The sequence below is a fragment of the Anomaloglossus baeobatrachus genome, chromosome 9 (assembly GCF_048569485.1).
Source record: "Anomaloglossus baeobatrachus isolate aAnoBae1 chromosome 9, aAnoBae1.hap1, whole genome shotgun sequence".
Classification (NCBI taxonomy): domain Eukaryota; kingdom Metazoa; phylum Chordata; class Amphibia; order Anura; family Aromobatidae; genus Anomaloglossus; species Anomaloglossus baeobatrachus.
The window spans coordinates 188,649,207-188,665,609 of record NC_134361.1 but is presented as its reverse complement, the minus strand read 5'-3'; the positions used below and the strand labels follow the sequence as shown (position 1 = coordinate 188,665,609).

At 44.3% G+C, this 16,403-nt stretch overlaps 1 protein-coding gene across 1 annotated transcript in view; it reads right to left on the bottom strand.

Annotated features, from left to right (window-relative positions):
* The window catches only part of LOC142251385 (kinesin-like protein KIF14), a 128,125-nt gene that overhangs the window by 43,514 nt on the left and 68,208 nt on the right, over positions 1 to 16,403 (bottom strand). Inside the window, exons 14-22 of the mRNA XM_075324126.1 lie at positions 16,081 to 16,265; positions 15,098 to 15,200; positions 12,874 to 13,034; positions 11,299 to 11,446; positions 8,867 to 8,962; positions 8,657 to 8,777; positions 5,990 to 6,083; positions 4,746 to 4,881; positions 4,581 to 4,666 (exon numbers count right to left, since the gene is read on the bottom strand). Of these exons, the coding sequence (XP_075180241.1) occupies positions 4,581 to 4,666; positions 4,746 to 4,881; positions 5,990 to 6,083; positions 8,657 to 8,777; positions 8,867 to 8,962; positions 11,299 to 11,446; positions 12,874 to 13,034; positions 15,098 to 15,200; positions 16,081 to 16,265 (1,130 nt within the window). The remainder of the gene's footprint in view (positions 1 to 4,580; positions 4,667 to 4,745; positions 4,882 to 5,989; positions 6,084 to 8,656; positions 8,778 to 8,866; positions 8,963 to 11,298; positions 11,447 to 12,873; positions 13,035 to 15,097; positions 15,201 to 16,080; positions 16,266 to 16,403) is intronic.

The following is a 16,403-nucleotide window of genomic DNA, read 5'->3' as shown; positions in this document are numbered from 1 at the left end:
TTGATTTTTTATTATGTATGTGTTGTGTTAGGGCGCCCCCTAATGGCCGGGTGGGACGGCTGTTGCCACCGGGGAAGGAGGAGTCGGCCGGATATCTAGGGAAGGGATGTGTGTGTGTAGAGGGAGAAGGATCCGGGACAGCAGGCTGTGAACATCTGCAGCGGCAAGTGTGAGTGTGTGAGCGGAACACCGGGGGACACCGGAGTAAAGGAGGGGGGACGCAACCTCAGGGTCTATTCCGCTGGTGTGGGTCCAGTGTGTGCTTGACCGGAGAGTGGGAGCCCGGAGAAGAGGAGTATCTAGGGCATACCCCCACCAGAGGGCGCGTTTGGGCAGGTTGTCCCCAGCTCCACCAATATTGCCGGAATCTGCTGACCGGAGTGTTATTTTCTGTGTGAATAAATGTCAGTTTTTATGCATTTCAACTTTTGCCTGAAGACTCTGTGCATCGGCCGGTGAAAGAGACGTCCCACACTGCACAATCAAGTCAGCCCCCGAAGTTAAAGAAGTGGTGGAACCAGGGGTCTGCCTCAGTACCAGTGCCACGACTACACAGCCGGAGGTGCCCCTGGGCCATCACTTCATGTGGCGTAGTCGGCAGGATGCGATTCCCCTGCCAGGAACCCAAGAAGCTGGAGATCAGGTCGTGCCTGGGGCACAGGATCCCGACTGCGAGGGAAGATTTCCAGCCCCCTGGTGGGAAGAGAACCCAGTGCCCGTAGCGTTGGACCGGGCACAAGATGGCGGTAGGAAGGCCGTTATCTGTGAAGTGGAAGAAAAGGCGCAAAAAGCTGGCGCCGAAAGAAGAGCCTGGGGCTGGCCGGTGCCGAGGAAGAGGCACAGAGTACTCCGCCCAAAGAGGGGAGGCGCCAGTCCCAGGGCATTGAAGACATACAAAGTGGGCGGTGTTCGGAAGAAAAAGAGGTACCGCCGCGGAGGAGTCAAGTGGATGCGTGAGGCTGGGGGAGGTTACTGTTTAAGAGCGGGAAGCAGAGGACCGCCTTCTTTTCCCTCAGTCTGCGCTTTGACACCACCGCTAGTTACAGCACAGCGATCCGAGATGGCAGCTTTTGGGCAACCGGAAGAACTGGCTACTACTATGGCTTTGATCACCTTAGGCCGGGGCCGACCCAGGTTTGCCCCTGCCAGTGAGGCAGCTATGGTGGATCTTCCAGTGGGACCGGGAGGTTCTACACGCCCTGATAAGGTGTCTTGGAAAACCACCTGGGACGCACAGACCGGAAGTACCATCACCGAAGTGAAGGCGACGTATGCTACGCCACCAGGAGGCCGTTCGGGGGCTACAGCCTTCCCTTGGGAGACCCCACAGCTTGGCGCCGCCACACCACCTACTCCCTTGCTGGAGCCGGCTGAAGTGTTGACCGAGCGTCTGGAGAAGGACCACCGGGGCTTCATCAGGGACCCGGTAATCGTCCCGTCTGCTGAATCGCACCCCAGAGCTCCGGCCCCGAAGCCCGACCCTGTTTAGGAACGTCTTCTGGCTGAAACCCTTGTCCGGGAGATGCTGTCCGGTCCGGGCGGAGAGGAGCTGGCCCTGCAGTTTACCACCGGCGTGGTGGTAAAATTTAACCAGAAGGAGGGGTACGGCTTCATCCGCGAGGTCAGCACGGGGGATGACTATTTCTACAATAGAGTCCACCTGGACGTGGAGGGGTTGCCCAAACGGCTCCACACACTCTGGCCGGGTGAGAAGGTGCAATTTCTGCCGGATGCAGGTAGCCGCGGCCTATTTGCCGTTGCCGTGAACCGGATGCCGACCGCTCAGGAAGCAGCTCAGTGGCAAGAGGAGCTAGAGTGGGAGGAGCAACAAGAGCGGCGCCGGAGCCATGCAAGACCGGTTCTGTCCGAGCCCTCTCATCCCCGGCGCACCGCGGCTGCTGCCCCGGAACCTGCGTCTGGACCGACCGTTGATCCGGAGAAGATTTCCCCAGTGGTAACCGTGAGTCAGCATGTGACCAATCAACCGGTCATTGTTTTGGACGCGCCACCGCCACCCCGGGTAGCGACACCTTCACCCCCGCCAGGAGCCGAGGCAGCCACGCCAGCAGAACCACCCTTTGCCCCCTTGTCTTTCCGACGGGTCCGCCGTCAGCCGGGACAATCTCTGGGGGCCTACATCCAGTCTCAAGCGGAGGAGTGGAAGAGAGCCTGGCCTCCAGAGTAAGTCGTTTCAGTCAACATGTTTAAGACCGGTGTTGTTCCCAGACCGGCAGAAGATTTCTGTTAAAAGTTTTACGGGTCTGTTGCCCGCCAACTAAGACCGGGAGCGCTATTGAGCCTCCGGGCGCCCATCTAAGACCGGGAGCGCTGTTGCGTCTCCGGGCGCCATCGTAAGACCGGGAGCGCTGTTGAGCCTCCGGGCGCTACCTAGAGACCGGGAGCGCTGCTGCACCTCCAAGCGCCCCTAAAGACCGGGAGCGCCGCTGAACTGGTGCCGCTGTGGTCGTGGACTGACCTAAAAGGTTTTGATGTTTTAATGTGTTTACAGTTAAGAGCCTTGCCGGGAGGCTCGGATTTTAAGAGGGGAGGCATGTAGTGGGTGGGCCTACCCCCTACTAGTTTAGCATAGTTTACCCGGCATTGTGATTATTAAAAGTGTTGATTTTTATTATGTATGTGTTGTGTTAGGGCACGCCCTAGTGGCCGGGTGGGACGGCTGTTGCCACCGGGGAAGGAGGAGTCGGCCGGATATCTAGGGAAGGGATGTGTGTGTGTAGAGGGAGAAGGATCCGGGACAGCAGGCTGTGAACATCTGCAGCAGCAAGTGTGAGTGTGTGAGCGGAACACCGGGGGACACCGGAGTAAAGGAGGGGGGACGCAACCTCAGGGTCTATTCCGCTGGTGTGGGTCCAGTGTGTGCTTGACCGGAGAGTGGGAGCCCGGAGAAGAGGAGTATCTAGGGCATACCCCCACCAGAGGGCGCGTTTGGGCAGGTTGTCCCCAGCTCCACCAATATTGCCGGAATCTGCTGACCGGAGTGTTATTTTCTGTGTGAATAAATGTCAGTTTTTATGCATTTCAACTTTTGCCTGAAGACTCTTTGTGCATCGGCCGGTGAAAGAGACGTCCCACACTGCACAATCAAGTCAGCCCCCGAAGTTAAAGAAGTGGTGGAACCAGGGGTCTGCCTCAGTACCAGTGCCACGACTACACAGCCGGAGGTGCCCCTGGGCCATCACTTCACACGGCTAAATCAATAGAGGCTAGGGCAGCCAACAGAAACAAAGGCTAGTTACCAATGACACTTTGGGTTTCAAATTTTAGAAATGTGGCCCCCAAATGAACAAGGACTAGTGAAAAAAATATATATGAAAAACACATTCACCCTTTCCAGGTCCAGGAGTGACTATCTACCACTGCTTAGGTCTCGGTTATTGCTGCAAAAGGGACGTCATGTGAGATGGTGGACGTTACCCCGGCGGTGTCTGCTTCCATCTACTAGGGGTCTCTCTTGGTACTGGCAAAAAGACTCTTTGGTAAATCTTGTGGCGCACAGTTTGTTCCTGGGGACAATCGAAATTATGAGGACGTTCGAGAGCGCTTTGTGCAGATCTAAGGAACTCCATATCTTGAAACTCAGTGACTGTCCGAAGTATCGTATAAGCCTGTCCCAGTTCTAGAGACAGTCGCCTAAGAAGAAAAGTGCCTTTCTGGGATGACTTGAGTTGGATGTAAGGTTGAATTCCCCAGAAGATTCCCTGGAGAAAAGCCTGAACTATAATCCGCGCTCCAAGTGCAAAACTCATCACCACTTCTTCATTCATCTAGTGAACGGTCGACCGTGCTAATGCAACCCAAGATAGGCAAGTTCTAAGTTCAGGCCCCACCACAGCGAACTCTGTGGGTCCGTATGCACGTACATAAGAGTTTGGTGCCAAGAGGTAGGTCTAGAGTCCAGAAGGACAGAACATTGCTTCCACGAACAAAGAGCTCACAGTGAAAGATACTTTTGTTCACCTCTTCCTTCTATTGGGTCTCCATTTTTCGGGACTTTTTGGGCAGGGGTTAAAAAAAAAAAAAAAAAAAAAAAAAAGGCAGGATAGGGATAAAATAAGTTTGTGAAGCTTTGTGACAGCTAGTGCACCCATCGACTTACACCGTTCCGTATAGATTTATTCTTTGGCTGCTACATTAGGCATAGTACTAGGTTAGGTATATTGCCAAGTGATTGCCTGGGACATCTTAGGTCCATGTCATTTGTCCAGCACAGAGATCCTGGTCACTTCTGACCGGGTGAGTGTCATTTCAATTAGTGGTGTGTGGTATTCATAGAATTTTCTGTCACACTTTATGTAAAGTAAAGATTGCCTCACATGGTTTGATCTCATTCTTCATCCTCAGAGATCACCTCGACACACGGCCTACAGTCACATCACTGCTGCAGCCAATCGCGGAGCTCTGTGATTGGCTGCAGCACCAATGGGAGCTGTTGTGAGGTCCCCTCTAAAGGCAAAATCAAGACATAAGCAGCAATAGAGTATTCTGTAGACATTTGAAGACCACTTTTCCAAAAGTTGAAGACCCCTTTAACGTATGTAGGATTAGAAATTTATACTTGCCTTTTCGGAGATGGTTGTTTGACTTCTACCTCCCATGTATCAGCAGGATCATAAAAGAGGTAATCGCCGCTACTGTCCAAGAATCCCTGCCGAAATAAAAGCACCATGATATACTGTATATACACATGTCTAGCACAAGCAAGTGCCACAAACCAGAAAGCTTACACGGTAGAGATCTCTCATTCCTGCAAGCTTTTCTTCAAACTTTCCAAGGCTCCACAAAGTAGCCATACCCAGGTTTGTGTTGGAAACTTTAATGCACACAACCTTTTCTTCTCCATTCAGAGCAGGTGGATCGTACCTGAAAAATTAAACCCAACATCAATTTATAAGCCTGAGAGATTCTTTTGGGTTCTGTTACACATTTGTGGCTGAGCCGCGTTAACCGCATGGAGACCACCATTGAAGAGCTGCACTGCTACTTGCAAAGCAATATGAAAATCTAGTATGGGGGCAATTCACGGTATCGTCTCCGGTCTCATCTTTACCAGTCACCCTGCTTTGACCTTACATAATTACATACGTTGAAAGAAGACCTAGGTCCTTAAAAAGGCAGCAGCTTTTTTTTTTCCCCTACTCCCCATAATCAACCATTAACCCAGAAATGGAATTTTCAATCACACCATGATAAGAAATACAAAGTTATTGAGTTTTAATAACTTGATAAAGGGGTGCATTTAAAAAAAAACAAAAAACAAAAACAAAAAAAAAAAACAAACACCAAAACACAAGTTAAAGCAATTCAGGAATAACGTTACCTTTATTATGTGGACCAGTATGATCACGACAACACAAAAATTTCATAATTTTATTGTGGCTTGTAGTACTTTTGTATTAAAAGAAAATGTATATATTTTTTAAATATATTATACTTTTTAATTATACTATTTTTATAGTTATGTACACATTTATATATTTTTAATTCATATATATTCTTAAATATAATATATATATATACACATACACATACATACATATATATACATACACATACATATATATATACATACACATACATATACATATATATACATACACATACATATATATACATACACATACACATATACACATACACATACATATATACACATACACATACACATACACATATATATATATACACATACATACATACATACTATATATTTTTAAATATATACTTTGTAGTTGTATTATAGATTTTCTATAATATATACACACATATTATATACACACATTATATACATATAATCTAAATAAATATACATACATACATACACATATACACACATATACATACATACACATACATATACATATATTCATATACATATTTTATACACACATACACTTATTTAATATTATATATACACATTTTTTTCTCTTTTTGATTATATATTTTTTTATTTTATAAGTGGAGAGGTTACCTGGAGAGTATGGTTTGCTTATTCAGACTTTTGCTGATCGCGTTTGCTTCCTGAAGAGAGATGGAAAGTTGCAGAGCCGCCCACTGTTCCTGTTCTGAATAGAAAATGGTTGTACAAAAAGAAAAAAAACAAAACCCTCAAATTAAAAAAATGGCTCAAACGTTTAACCCTTATTGTTGGTGCCAAGACATTGTTTAGTTGTTTGGGGTTTTTTAATAAAAGATTCATATAGAAGAATTTTTTTTTTGTGAGGTCACCCAAGGATAAGGTGATCACAGATTGTTCCATTGCAGGGTTCCACAAGGAGATACCCCTCATCAAGTCTTCTATTCCCCTATAGCACCACTGTAAGAAAGGTACAAGTCTCTGCCTCCCCTTAAAAAATGGCCGGAACACATGCTCATTAGTCAGAACGGTGCACTTTGGTGAGTGGCCACCAGGTGGCAACGTAGCTAAGTGACTGCTTTCCTGACACCTTGTTAGGTAGGAAGGTGATAAGTATGAGGGGGAGCATATAATATAAAAAGGGGCAAGTTATAGAAGGAGGACAAGAGAGTACCCAATGAGGAAAAAATACAGGAAGCCCAAACGTTTATTTTAAAAGATCCCAAGGGTCTACCTTTGACATGGGACACGTGGGGTCCTGCTCACTAGAGGACTGGTTGTAACTGCTTCCCCAAAAGAGGGACGTGCCCCATGTACCCCCCTCCCCAATGCCTTCACTTTTCACCAAATGACGGAATAAACAGGTTTTTTCACACGATCATCCCGGTAAGTGCCTTTCATTCTACCTTTTTCTTAGTCCCTTCAGTAGTGCTAGCTAAATCCCTGTGGGTGGGACTGAGTGGTAAGAAAGGACTTTTTGAATTTGCTATTGAAGTACAGTGGAACCTCGCTTAACGAGTAACTCAGTTAGCAAGTATTTCGCTTACCGAGCAAAGCTTGCATTAAATTTGTAACTCAGCCATTAGCAATCTTTGCTGAACGAGCAAAATACTCACCCCACACACATCTGGTTCCGTACATCCACCGCGCTCTAACCCGCTCTTGCAGAACGAACACGAACACACACGAACGAACACGAACGAACACACACGGACGAACACACACGGACGAACACACACGAACGAACACACACGAACGAACACACACGAACGAACACACACGAACGAACACACACGAACGAACACACACGAACGAACACACACGAACGAACACACACGAACGAACACACACGAACGAACACACACGAACGAACACACACACACCTTACCTTCCTTTCCATCGCCAGCCTCATGGTTCTTGTAGTTCACAGTACATGATGTGTATCGGGTAACCATCGCGACGAGGGAGGAACTTGCTCTGGCAGCGGAAGTTCCTCCCTCGTCGCGATGGTTACCCAATACACATCTTGTACTGGCGAACTGCAAGATCCATGAGGCCGGCGATGGAACAGAAGGTAAGGAGCATAATATGCGTACCTTCCGTTCCATCGCCGGCCTTCCTGGAACTTGCAGTTAGCCAGTACAGGATGTGTATTGGCAACCATCGCGACGAGGGAGGAACTTCCACTGTCAGACGCTACTCAAAAGGTAGCGCGCTGGCCAATCAGAGGCAAGCGGCTCCTGCCTTTGACGTCAGCTCTCTGGCAGCGGAAATTCCTCCTTCGTTGCGATGGTTACCCGATACACATCCTGTACCGGCGAACTGCAAGTTCCAGGAGGCCGGCAATGGAACGGAAGATAACGTGAGCATAATATGTGTGTGTTTGTGCGTGTTTGGAATGGCACAATAGGGGACCAGGATGGGACATTAACAAGTTGTGGAACAAATTGTCTGCATTGCAATGATTTCCTATGGAAAACCTTGCTTTGCTGAACAAGTAACTTGGTTAACAAGCACAGTCCCAGAACGGATTGTTCTCGTTAACCAAGGCTCCACTGTATTATGTCAGACAGGGGAATGAGGGGCCTAGCAGTCTCTGAAGGAGCTCAGGTGCCAGGAAAGCGGTCTGCCGGTAAATTGAAATAGAGAGCTTAGAGGGAACCACCGTCGGGGGTCAAAAGTGGCGCCTGTGTCATACGACTTGAAGTTATCCCTTTGTTGGTTACAAGTAAAGTTCCACTGGTTAAAAGAAGCACATCAGTGTCAGATCTATTGTCTCAGTGGATGAATAAACTGTTGCGAAAGCCTCCACGCAAGACTACTACTGCCTCCCCTAGCCACTCTACACCAATACAAGCTAAATAATGCAGAACACATTTTTGTTTCAGAAATCAATGGACTGTCTGCATTATTCACAAAAGTGATGGCTCCCACAAATTGAGAGAGAGATTATCTTTGCAGCTGCTCTTCACTCTAAAGTAAAGCGTTATACAGACATTACAGCATGGAATCGCAGCTGATTCTTTTTGTGAGGTAAAACATTTTCCTGCTTTAAAAAAAATGTTTTACCTCACGGAAAGAATGATTTGCAATTTTATTCTGTAGTGTCTGCATACTTTTTACTTCCTCCCCTGCCCAGGAGATGTGGTACGATCAGACCATGTCCCTGTACGGTAAGACACGGCCATTACACAGTACATAGCAGGGACACACAAGATCTCAGCAAAGGAACAATTTTTATTAAAAAAAAAAAAAAAAAAAAGGGAGGTAGTCACCACTTACTTTCAGCAGATATACTTTTTTTCACTCTGTACTGTATTTGTTCCACCTGTTTAGTGAGATTATCTTTCTCGTGCTCTAAGACCTGTATGAATTTGCTTGACTTTACCCCAATGTCACCAAGCTGGGGAAAAAAAAAACAAAAAAAAAACCAAACATTAAAAGCAAATTAGTTTGGAAGATTGACATGATGCCACCTTGGAGAAACTTTACCTGGCTGGATGAGCCGAATGGAGGAAGATTATTCCACTTGCTTGAAGTCTTATCCTTTTGGATTTTCCTGAGGCTACTTCTCTGAGTCTGTTCATCCTGTAAAGTCATAAAATATAGTCTAGTCTATAGTGACTGCTGGAAACTTTATCCCATAAAGTTAAAAAACACTTTTTAAAAAAAAAAAAAAAAAATAAAGTTTAAGAAAACATTTTATTTTAATTTCTGTGTTCAATAGAAATAACCGATCATTACTTTTGAGATAGATAAATTTAATATATATATATATATATATATTAAATTTATCTATATATATATATATATATATAAAAATAAACTTATATATAAATATAACATATATAGATATATAAGTATATATATGGTATTTTGTGCAATTGGGGATTTACATATACTGTATGAGATGAAGGTCTGACCCCTGATTTAGACATTTATGACAATGACTTTGTAATCAGTTCAGCACATTGCACATGGTGGTGGTTCAGGTCAGTGATCGTGACAGGGGCAATCGGGGTCAGCCGCCGAGGAACGGGGCACCCAAAACATTAAGGTTAATCAAACCTCCATTGTCAGGAAGAGACTAGCATTAGGGAGTATTAGCCCCTTCATTCTAAGATACATATCAAAGTTATTTTTCCTGACAGGTCCCTTAATAGAAGCAACACTATCGCACACTACTGCTCACTGCCCTATCCAGTACCTCACTTAGTTTTATATACTTCACGACTGGGTATGGGCCTAGTGTTTATATATATTTATTTATGACTTAACAGAAAATAATAATTGTGATGTTTTAGAGGTTTTTCTTTGGTTCGATACAATTGATCCTCTTGGATAATATGGTTTATGGTTTTGATACCTCCATCAGTCCCATAGACAATGAATGGAGTCCTCCCTATCTCACAGGCCTGATTTTGCAGCTTAATTCAAATTACGAGAAGAACTGAAGAACAGAACACGCTTTCTAGTGATCAGCGTGGATCTAGACCCATTCATAGGATAGAGAAGTGTCTTTTGTTATGATCTGGAACCATGGAAGATCATAATGTATCATTGGCAAAAGGTGACAAAAGCATTGGCAACTAATCTGGCTGCCATCCCCTTACTAACCACCCACACTTGAAGTAGCCGAGGAGTGAACATCCTATGCACCGCGAACCAGCTGGAGAAACTAGCTATCCTAAAAGGAAGGAAGGAGGAATAACTATCTGCCTCAGAAAATAGATAAAGAATAGCAAGCCCCCCACATTCAAAGACTGCGGTGATATAGGAAAACACAATTCACAGATGGATGATAGGATTAGCAAATCCACTAACTAAATAGGAAAGGATAGGAAAGGGGCTGATGGTGGCCAGAGAAAAACCCTACAAAAACCCTAATACCTGATAGTACAAAAAGGTACTCAGATCGCACGATCTGAACTCTGTCCTATATCAGGCGCGCTTTTCAAACCAATGAACAGAAAAACAGGAACCATTACAAATTCAAGAAGCAACAAACACATGGACTTATAGGAGCAATACTCCAAACATAGCTGCAGGGAGCTTCCCAGCTAAGCAACTGAGAGGGAAGACCCCTGCATGCAAATAAACTGACAACCACAGTAAATAAACTCCGATAAGAGCAAAAAGAACCAAACAACAAATAAAGAACCAAGCACTTATCTGGGGTAGATGTGGTCAGAAGCAAGATGAAAAGGCTGGTGAGATACAGGGCAATGACAACCAGCTCAGACGCCACTAGGCCAAGGTTTAAATAGGCAGAGAGTTAGCAAAGGAAACGCCCATTACTCCAGCACACCTGGTCTCTGTCAAAACCATTCCTGGCCACAAGAGGGAGCCTCACAGCAGCAACAGAATAACTGACATTCACAACAGTCTTTGTTGGTAAAAGCAGTTTAAGAGTCATCAGAGAAAGACGTGTGGCTAGAGTAGGCCATGTGCCACGAGGCGGTAGGTGCCAACAAGGTATTTGCAACTAACACTCTTCATTTAAGCATCCTTGCCAAGGTAAACCAAATTTCCGTTCAAGGTAAAACACCAAGCCTTATATTTAAATATCCTCGCACATATTAGATTAAAAAAGCCCAAAACTGATTCTTGCCCATTATATTCCTATCAAACCAAGACCTATGTGAAGCAGAATCTGACATTTTGGTTGGACTTTTTTTCTCCTGGCAACTGTACTACCAAAAGATTGGTCAAAAGATCACTGATAAAAGAAAAAAAAAAAAAGTTTAAATATTCAGACTATTTCCTATAAATATATATCCGAGCTGGTGAGGATATTTGTCTTTAGTAAAAATGGCTGACTTTTCCCAGGTCTGCCGATTATTGTCTAGTGTGTATGGCTAGATTATATATCGCTTGAAAAACTCGTTTAATTATCTCTATTATGTATTTTTGGATTTACAAACCAGCTGTTTCTCTAGTTGTTTGATTTGTTTTTCATAAAGCTTTTTTTGCTCAGTCAATTCAAACTGAGACAGCGCCTTTGCAGCCTGCAGCTCTTGCATCATTTCGGTCTGTGCCTGCAGCCTTGCATCATCAATCTCATTGTCAATCCTGGAAAATAAACATAGAAAATAAAAAGTCATTACAAGACTGTCAAACAAAAAAAAACAAAAAAAAAACAGCCAACCAGCCAACAACCAACCAGCCAACAACCAACCAACCAACCAGCCAACAACCAACCAACCAACCAGCCAACAACCAACCAACCAGCCAGCCAACAACAAACCAACCAGCCAGCCAACAACAAACCAGCCAGCCAACAACAAACCAGCCAGCCAGCAACAAACGAGCCAGCCAACAAACCAGCCAGCCAGCCAGCCAACAAACCAGCCAGCCAGCCAACAACAAACCAGCCAGCCAACAACCAACCAGCCAGCCAACAACCAACCAGCCAACAACGAACCAGCCAGCCAACAACAACCCAGCCAGCCAACAACCAACCAGCCAGCCAACAACCAACCAGCCAACAACGAACCAGCCAGCCAACAACGAACCAGCCAGCCAACAACGAACCAGCCAGCCAACAACGAACCAGCCAGCCAGCAACCAACCAGCCAGCAACCAACCAGCCAGCCAGCAACCAACCAGCCAGCCAGCAACCAACCAGCCAACAACAACCAGCCAGCCAGCAACAACCAGCCAGCCAACAACAACCAGCCAGCCAGCAACAACCAGCCAGCCAAAAAAACCCCAAAAAACCCTAATTACTAAAGTAAAACTCTGCATAAACACTAAGCAAATACACAAGTCAATGTTCTAACTGTAATTTTGTAAAACAAAAAACAAACATTATATGACACTATAGAATGAAAAACAAAAAAAAAAAAAAACAGGGTTAGTTACTGGGACTACTAGAGCTGATATGGCATGCAATCAAAGAGAAATGCCCAGATATGCTGGAACATTCCCTAAAATTGCACAATACCGCTATTTTTGACTCATTTCGGGATTCTAAAAATATTACAAAACAGCATTTTTGGGGTCCTAAAGATGAAAGACGTAATCAAAGTTGGTTAAAAAAAAAAAAAGCTTCTCAGCATAAAAATAAGTTTGAAAATGTTTAGATCAGCAAATAAAGGCTATACGAGACGCCTCGCGCCCTCCCTTTGCCGCGAGACGCCTCGCGCCCTCCCTTTGCCGCGAGACGTCATGTCGGTAGAACTGGGAAGGGAGGACGTCTCATGGGAAGACCTTTCTAGACAATAACCAGGATTAGAGGCAGAGAAACCGCGCCGGACCCGGGGAAAGTGAGAAAAGAACAGTTTGGTGGGGGGGGGGGTTCTCAAAAACCATAAATTTCTTTAAAATATAGCAATTCAATTAGTGATTAGTTACAAAAATCAAGATACCCATTATTGATGTCATCTGGAGTGAGAAATTGAATTCGTAGCTTAGATCTTAAAATGCTTAAAATACAGAACCACCACCTTCTGGATGTTGACACATTTACCCTTGCAGTCAAAAACATGCACACTTACCTCTGCCTCTGGGCATCAAGGAGTTCATTCTTCGCAAACTCAAAGTCTCTGAGACGTTCTTGGCCTCCGCTTCCTAAGCATAACGTCCGCCTATTACTCTGAACTTCTGTGGGGTGGTTGAATCGGAAGTAATGATTCCCACCTAGAATTACTCGGTCACCCTGAAATAGATAATATAGTCCGATTAATTCATATATCCAAATAAGATTCAGACCAAATGTAGAAGACTCGAACTGAGCTCAAATTCAATCTTGTTTTAGATATTGATGCAAAGAATAACAATTTCTTCACTAAATTTATATCCATCCATCCATCCTTGCTGTCTTGGATTTTTGTTTTCAACCTCACAATCCAGCAGCTTTGACTTAAAGGGGTTATCCACTACTAGGAGAACCTCCGATTCCACTTGTTTCTCAACCCTATACCCACCTCCCATTCTGGTGGCATTCCAGAGCTGTCAGAAGTCATAGTTCAGGGCTCACATGACATTGTGACGACACGTGAGCCCCGCATGAAATCACCTCCAATTTCTCTCGCCAAGCCTTCAGACCAAATGAGCAAACAGGAAGTGAGTGGCAGCCGCAACGTCACTTCCTGTTGATTAACGGATTTGAAGACAGACAAACTGGCGGTGATTGGACGCGGGGCTCACGTGACCTTACAACTGCGGTTAAGGCCATACTAGAACGGGAGAGGAGTACAGGATCATTTATTTTAACTGGAGGAAACAAGTAGAATCAGAAGGCTTTTGTCGAGCAGTGGATAACCCCCTTTAAAATTTTTACATTTATGTCTCTATGGAAGGTATTGTTTTTGGCAAAACAAAAAACAAACTTTTTTTGTATTATTTTGGGTTTCAATGGGAACCTGTCAATCAATTTAGCATGTCCAAACTATGGGCAGTATAAATCAGTCTGCCATATTTTTCTCTTTTAAACAGTTTAGCATTTTACAGAGCGCGGTTTTAAGAACCAGCTCAGAAATAAAGGAATAAAAGACCGACCCCGACAGACAGACAGGCTCCGACCCCAACCGAGACCAAGACAGACAGGCTCCGACCCCAACCGAGACCAAGACAGACAGGCTCCGACCCCAACCGAGACCAACAGGTTGTAACCCCAACCGAGAACAAGACTGACAGGCTCCGACCCATACCGAGAACAAGATCGACAGGCTCCGACCCATACAGAGACCAAGACAGACAGGCTCCGACCCCATCCAAGACCAACACCGACAGGCTCCGACCCCAACCGAGACCAAAAAAAAGACAGTTTGCACTCTGATAATGCTTAAGTATGGAAACCATGAATGTGTGAACATGGACCTGCATTACTGCTAAGGAAAATCTAAGAAAAGTGAGATATTTAGCATATATATAAATGGCCATTTGTATATCTGCCCAGTTGCCACTTCACGGCATATCTTGTAACTTGGTACCTACACTATGCTGAAGCCTCTCTCTGGGTTAAAAACCTCCTGTGTATGGGCAAGTAGGAACCTGCTATATAGGATAAGATTACCTGTGGCAAGTGGGGGAGGGGTGCACGTTAGAAGGTATGACCCTCTTAATATAGACAAAAAGACTGACTGCACTCACCAAACATGCAGGTCCATGTTCACACATTAATGGTTTCCATACTGTAGCATTATCAAAGTGCAAACTGTCTTTTTTGTATTTTGTCATGTTCAGTTATGCTGCACCTGTTCACACCTCAGTTTGGTGAGTGCAGTCAGTCTTTTTGCCCAACCGAGACCAAGACTGACAGGCTCTGACCCCAACCGAGACCAAGACTGACAGGCTCCGACCCCAACCGAGACCAAGACTGACAGGCTCCGACCCCAACCGAGACCAAGACTGACAGGCTCCGACCCCAACCGAGACCAAAGACCTAGACTCCCACCGACCCAGACCAGCACCACACAGTTTGACAGGTCTCTCCTGATGCACACACAGGAGAGCCTTTTCAATTAGGTGAAGCAGGACCAGCTCTTCAAAACAGTTTTCTCTGAAATGTTGGCTTGCTTTTCACAAAACTAAAACTGACTGCAATTAAGGCAGCCAGACAATTATCTTGCCCAAGGTTTTGGTACCATGAATTGATTGGCATCGATATATTGACTGATTAAATTTAAAAAAAAAAAAAAAAAATACAAAAATCAATACCAGCATATAATCTCAAGATGGAAGATCACAGGCTTGTGTTGGTGGGATTCTAACACTTACGTGATGTAACGTCACTGAGTCTAAAACCAAGTTCCCATTAACAAACGTCTTAGCTTCGGGCATTGGAATCAGAGTAACTTTGCCATATTCATTATTGATGATGCTGTGGATAAACCATAGAAGGGAAAATGGTAGTTAGACTTATTTATTAATTTTTTTAACTAACTCTCGATTTTCCATTTTTTTTATTTATTTTTTTTAGGTTTTCTACCTTTCTTTTAAGAGTCAGAAAGTTTTGTATTTTTCCCCCATCAACATAGCCATGTGAGGACTTGTTTTTTGCAGGACAAGTACTTTTGAATGGCATTTTATTATGTGATTCTTTGGAAAGAAGGAAAAAAAATAATTCCAAGTGAAATGAAATTGCAAAAAAGTGGAATGTTTTAATTTTTTTCATATTTTTAAACACTTACTGTTTTTAAGCCTCCTTAAGGGATTTAAAGCAGTGATTGTCTGATCACTTGTGATGTACAGAGCAGTGCATCTGCACTTATGTATAACTAAAATCAGGATCTCCTATGAACGTCAGCTCCGGGCGGGCTTTCACAGGAGGATCATAATGACAGCCACTGGGATCTTCAGGAGACCAACATTTGTCATGGCAATCCACATCATGAACGTGCCAATGAGAGTGAGGCATGATGCACCCCTACGCTGGCGCCACTACTGTCAGATTGACAGCGACACTTAACAGGTTAAAAGCCACAGATGGAGCGCCACGCCACCCAAGGAAGTTAGAGGCACATGATGGCTGATTAAAGACAGGGACCGTTTGGGGAAAAATGCAGGCTTGTCAATTGAACCCGCATCAAAGGCAGGGACACTACCTTTGATGTAAATGTACGTCAAATGTCGAGAAGGAATTAATCAGGTCTTGACAATCTCATCTCAATTACTAGTAGAACATTCTGTACATTCAAACACTTCAATTATTAAACTAAACATTAGTAGTCCATTATTGTTTTGCTGTGACCTGTACATACCAGTGGTTGATAGCAATTAGGGCTCCTGCCAGCTGGATCTCATGTTCAGAACCTGGGTGCTGCTTGCCCACGTGTGTGGCACCCTCCTTTATTAGGTATAGGAGCACTTCAGAAAGCTGAGGATCCTCATTTAGATTGACCAGGTTGGGAAGACGATTGTCAAGTTGAAAGCAAACTCCAGCTTTCTGGTAAAAAAAAAAAAAATAAAAATAATATATAAAAATATAAAATATTCGATAATATATTTTTATATTATATTTTTTATATTAGATATTATATTAATATATAAAAATATAATCTTATATAAAACAATATAAAATAAA